Source organism: Chenopodium quinoa, unplaced genomic scaffold (assembly GCF_001683475.1).
Source record: "Chenopodium quinoa cultivar QQ74 unplaced genomic scaffold, ASM168347v1, whole genome shotgun sequence".
Taxonomy (NCBI): domain Eukaryota; kingdom Viridiplantae; phylum Streptophyta; class Magnoliopsida; order Caryophyllales; family Amaranthaceae; genus Chenopodium; species Chenopodium quinoa.
In genome coordinates, this window is record NW_018742733.1 from 4,245,677 (window position 1) to 4,251,518 (window position 5,842).

Sequence of the window (5,842 nt, forward strand, 5' to 3'; positions counted from 1 at the left end):
GCATACACTTAAAGTAATCATATCCCCATTTACCCTTTGCTAATGTTTAATTTATTTATCACCACCCATTTATGCATAATAATCATGAGTAACTTCCTATAAACATTATCAATAACCTCTATAAATATAAAGACGTTAATTCACATCATCAATTGCATTTTCATAATAAGTATAAATCAATACAAGTTCATCAACACAATTATAATTAATAATTATGACTGTTGTATAGTTATTGTGTAATATGTAGTACATAATAATACACTGATCCATCCTATATATATATATATATATATATATATATATATATATATATATATATATATATATATATATATCCTTAACCATGGAATTAATACTAAGCATGACATAATTCATGCTTATTTATTATGACTATATGGATATTATATTTTTTTAGAATAATACTAAATGGATATTGTCGATTTTGATAAGTATGCTTTGCACATCTAAATAGGTTGCATTTGTAAGCATGTTTCTATTATTGGAATTTCTTTGCTACCAAGCAAAGATGTTTTTCCTTGTGCATAATGAGACTAGGAAGCACGTTGTTGTTGTCAATATCTTCCTTGTTTAAACCATTTGGTAATTCCCAATCAAAAGAATATAACAAATTGGCTAGCACAAGTTCAAGGTTTGCAAGACTAAAATCATATGCAGGGCACATTCTTCTTCCTCCTCCGAAAGGAATCATTGACATCACATCGCGCCCTTTTAATTCCACTGAACTCCCAATAAACCTCTCCGGCATGAACATTTCCGGATCCTTCCAGTATTCCGGATCTCGTTGAATAGCCCATGCATTTATAATTACCGTAGTATTGGGTAAAATATCATACTCATCTATGATGCTTTTTTGGCTAGTTTCACGTGGAACCAATAATGGGGCTGGTGGATGTAACCTAAATGTTTCCTTCAAGCTTTGGGAGATCCCTTTCCAATATACAACCTTGATTTTCTACAGCACTTCTTAGCTCTTCTTGTACTTTTTGCATTGGAATAGGGTTCTTTATTAGCTCTGTAAGTGCCCAAATTATCCCAGCTGTTGTGGTATTTGCTCCCCCAACAAAAAGATTCTGCGCAAATATTGGAATAACATTATAAATATAATCATGAAAAAAAAAGCTTACGACAATTAAGTCAACCGCGAGGGTTGAGGTTTGATCAGAATCATTTTCTTACCATAAATAAATAAATAAAAAATAAGAAGACGGCACATTTCCCAATACAAAATTTTGACCATTAATATATTTAATTTCCTATTAGTAAAAATTATAACAAAATTATATTATGAAACTAGACATTATGACTAATCTAATGATATATTATATAATAATATTTATTTATTTTATAAAGGTGAAAAAATTAAGTCAACCATAGTATGTGAATAAGACAAAAATCAAGTTGATGCGTTTAAAACAAAAAATCAAAGGGAGTAATTTAATTTTTAAATTTAAAAAGGACGGAGAGAGTATATTATCGGTATCGTGAAAAACCTACCATCAAAATTGCTTTGACGTGGTTCATAGTGAGCTTAAATGGAAAGGAAGTGTCATTCATGAGACGGAGTAGAACATCAACGACATCATTTCGCTCAAATCGAAGCATGTTTGTGTTAAGATGTTCGTTAATAATTTTCTCAAAAATTGCATCTAACTCCTTAAAGGTCTTCTCAAGCTTAGAGGATTGTCCACTAAGTCTATCAAGCAAACCCCCAAAAGGAAAATGATCACTAAAGAAGAAGCCTATGAACATTGCTTCAGCTTCATGTAGAAGGCTAAAGTATCTACTTCCTAACACATCTTCATCGTCGTATCTGTGCATTGAAACAAAAAATATATATTATTATACACGGAGTTATGTTGCAGAAAATACAAGTTTATCTTGGTGATAAACAAAATTTATTTATCTAATGACATTTTCGTAAATAAATCAACAAAAAATCCCAGTCAACATGACATTTTCGTAAATAAGTCAATATTTGTGGGACCCACATATTAATAAAAGTTGTTCACTTATTTACAAAAATGTCATGCTGACTGAGATGAATTATTGATATATTAACGAAAATGCTATTAGATAAACAAATTTTATTAATTATCAAGATGAATGGGGGCTCAGTTAGAGCAACTTTAGTTAGGCATAAGAAAAAAAAAATATAATACCACCGATTTTTTTTTAAGTTGCAACTTTAAGGTATTATTTGTGAGATATAAAATATTCCAAAGTTGCAACTAAAAAAAATAAATCGGAGGTGGTATATTATCGTTTTGCTAGAGCCTCAATGAAGATCCACCCCTATTAATAGACGACAATATAGTACGTACATGCAAGCATGTACAATAAAAAAAATGTACGTACCTCTTGCCGAAAGTGATCCTACCGGAATTTGAGCTAGCAAAACTAAGAACCAATTTGCTCAAATTGACGACTTTAGAAGCAGCAGATAGAGAGGAAACCTCTTGAATCAACCTTGAGACTTCTTCATGTCGAATTGGAGCAAACGACTCGACTTTCTTAGAGCTTAAGAGATGAACATTTAGTATCTTTTTCATTTCTCTCAAATACTCACTATATGGACTAAGGGCTATGTCTAACCCACCGTAACTTAGTCTTTTTCCTCCGGTCGATAATGGTCTATTACATAAGTTCTTATCATGTGTTTGTAAGACCTCTTTGGCCAACCTCGCCGATTGAATCACAACCATAGGTTTACTCATCAACCGGAGCGCGATGATTGGGCCGTAGATCTTGCCTAACTTGGAATAGTAGACGTGAGTATTTGAGGATTCAAATTGGTGAAAGTTTCCTATTAAGGGAAGCCCTTTAGGTCCAGGAGGAGGGCAAAATCGTCGTTTTTTACTAATTTTGGAAATAATAATTATTGCAAGAAAGATGGTAGAGAGAATTGCTTGAAGAAGGAAGAAGATTAGCATTTTGTTGTATGAGAATTGTACAAGGGGTTTTTTTTTTTCTTGGCTAATTATTCGTGGTTTTTGCCGTGCAACTACGAGAGACTATTTATAGTAAAATGTAACATGTTCTTAATATATATATTGTGGATCATATATATACAGGGGCGGATCTAGGGGGGTTCAAGGGGGTTCATTGAACCCACAGATTTTTTGGAAAAAAATTATAAATTTTAATTTTTTTAAAAAAAAAATAAAAAGGTTTAAAAGAAATTTTTGTGAGAATAATTATCACACGGGTAAGTTTGGTGCATTGGTAATTCTCTGAATAATAGAGCAGCGCGCCCCTTTAATATATTAGGTCTTAGGTTCGACTCCTATTGCCCTCTTTTTTTTGTACTTTTTTTTTTTTTTTTTTTTACTCCTTACATTCACATTTCAATATTTCATATTTCAAAAATCAAACATCAGACATTTTTCCCCAAATTCCCAAACACCAAAACCCTAACCTTGCTTGACACCCTATGACCCTAGCCAGTAGCCACTAGCCGCCGCGGCACCGCACACCGAGACACCGACCGGCGACCACCTCACGTCCACACGGAGTGACGGAGACACGGACGAGTGGACGAGGGAGGACTCACGACTGTTCTGTCTTCTACTCTTCTGAGTTCAGATTTCAAGTTCTTCTAGTTCTACAATTGTGAGTCCTCTTAATCTCTTATTCCTTTACTAGTCTACTCCTATTAATTCTTAATCTTGGTTTGCTTGTTTTATTTTTTAAATTGGTTTATGATTTTGATATATTGTTGAATTCTTGAATTGTTGAGAAATTGAATTGTAGAAAGTTAGAAGTTAGAAACTTAGAATTATAAATTTTTACTTGTTCTGTTAATTGAAATTTGATAATTAGAAGAAGTTTATATTGTCAAATTTGTGTTTATTGGGGACTTGTGATTTTAATTGATAATTAATTGTGTATTTTGTGTATTATTGTAGATTGTAGAGCTTTTGTTACTATGATTATAATTGATGATTAATGAGAAGAAGTTTTTTTTTTTTTTTATTGTGTAATCCATCCATTTGTAATAAAAAATTGAATTTATGTATTGAATTTTTAATCAATATATGATCATCGTTTTTTTTTTTAAGATTTCGAACCCACAGTTCGGAAATCCTGGATACGCCACTGTATATATATGCCATTTTTCATCTATGTGGTATAGTTTGATTGGTTATATATGATGTAATTGATTAAAAAAACAATACTTCTAACTTGTAGTATAGCTACTTGATTAACAAATTAAAGTCTTGTTAGACTCCAATTTATTAATCTTTTTGTTTGGACAAATCAAACTAGGTGAATATTCATCTCCAAAAATAAAAATGTTATAAAATTTTTATGACATAAAATGATGTACTCGGTATGTAGTATTACTAATCTTTACACTATAAAAGACATAAAATACTCTAAAAAATTTATGTCATTTAGTTATATGTCATTTTATGTCATAAAATTTTTATGACATTAATTGACATATTACTAGTAGATGACATAAAATTTTTATGACATACAATGACATATTACTAAGTTTAAAGGTGAACAAAAAATACTCTAAATTATTAATGTCGTTTAGTTATATGTCCTTTTATGTCATAAAAAATTTTATGACATAATTTGACATATTACTAGTAGATGACATAAAATTTTTAGGACATAAAATGACATATTACTAAGTTTTATTTAAATATGTAGTGTGTAGTCCCAACTAAATATAATAGTAAATAAAAATTGTATTTACTGACAAATATTTTATGATAAACATACATTACTTATTAGAACTTTAAATTATTTAGGGACTAAGAGAATTAGATAAAATAGTTCAGTTGACTTACTTCGTATATTAGTTTTAGATCTTTTAACATTTAATAATAATAATATTAAAAGAAAGCTAAATTATCTTCTTTTGGTGTTAAAACTCCATAAATTTTCTTAAGAGTAATACTAGTAAGATTTTACTCTTTAAGGACATATAGGTAGATTTTTGTTTTTCACATGACTTATTAGTCTTCACCAATCTTTTTAAATATCGCATCTTTAAAAAAATATTGTATAAAATTAAAATATAATTAAATAGAAGTGTTATTAGCCAAATAAGAACCATGTATGTATCAATTGGAAGTGCTAACTCAACAGCCTACACCCTTAGAAATGGCCCAAATGGGGTAAAGCCCGAAAATAAATAATAAAGGAATTTTCACCCCTTAATTGGTCTAGAGCTTGATAAATCCATCAAACTTGACTACTAATTGAGGCCTAAAATACAAATCTTTAGTTGATCTTTAATTTGATCTGTTAAAGAGGAATATACTTGCACATTTGTCAACATTGAAAGAGAGAAGTATTTGACTACTAACAAATCAATCAAGATTCCATCCCTAAATCAACTGATACCATTAGAATAATATATTAAATAAAAATAAAGTAAAATAAACTGATACCACATGGACTAGTACCACACCCGAAATTTTATACTTTTGTAGAATACTCTTCCTTTGAATTCAATTTGAAATAAATTAATCTAGCTTATATGATTATCTCATATATAGGTGTTTTTTTTACTTATATATGGTGCTATATTTTAATATCTTAATTGATGTGGAGGATCCTAATCAGAGTTAATTCTTCATGATTTTTTTATTCTAATATTTACTGTCAAGCATTTGGGAATAAAGGAGAGTGTGTGTAAGGGAATTCTTTACTCCCAAGCACCCTTACTGCATTACATATTTACATGACAAGATTCAAACATTAGATCTCTAGGATTTGATCAAAGCATCTAATTAAGGGGACTTACATTAGGTGCTTGGGTATGGATGATTTTATGGTAGTCATCTATCCTTAGAATGACAAC

At 30.1% G+C, this 5,842-nt stretch overlaps 1 protein-coding gene across 1 annotated transcript; it reads right to left on the reverse strand.

Moving 5' to 3' along the window:
- Positions 1-917: 917 nt before the first annotated feature.
- On the reverse strand, positions 918-2,723 carry LOC110723664 (cytochrome P450 83B1-like). The gene is made up of 3 exons (XM_021903007.1): positions 2,377-2,723; positions 1,516-1,831; positions 918-1,091 (listed from the first exon to the last, which is right to left on the reverse strand). The coding sequence occupies exons 1-3, from the start codon at positions 2,721-2,723 to the stop codon at positions 918-920; spliced, it is 837 nt and encodes a 278-aa protein (XP_021758699.1).
- Between the last annotated feature and the right edge of the window lie 3,119 nt (positions 2,724-5,842).

Bases quoted from the DNA above. Each gene is read 5' to 3' on its own strand.
- LOC110723664 (XM_021903007.1), bottom strand. From the start codon at position 2,723: ATGGTTGTGATTCAATCGGCGAGGTTGGCCAAAGAGGTCTTACAAACA. The intron at 1,832-2,376 runs GTACGTACATTT...TTCAATGCACAG, and splicing joins AGGATCACTTTCGGCAAGAG to ATACGACGATGAAGATGTGT. The intron at 1,092-1,515 runs GTAGGTTTTTCA...ATATTTGCGCAG, and splicing joins ACGTCAAAGCAATTTTGATG to AATCTTTTTGTTGGGGGAGC.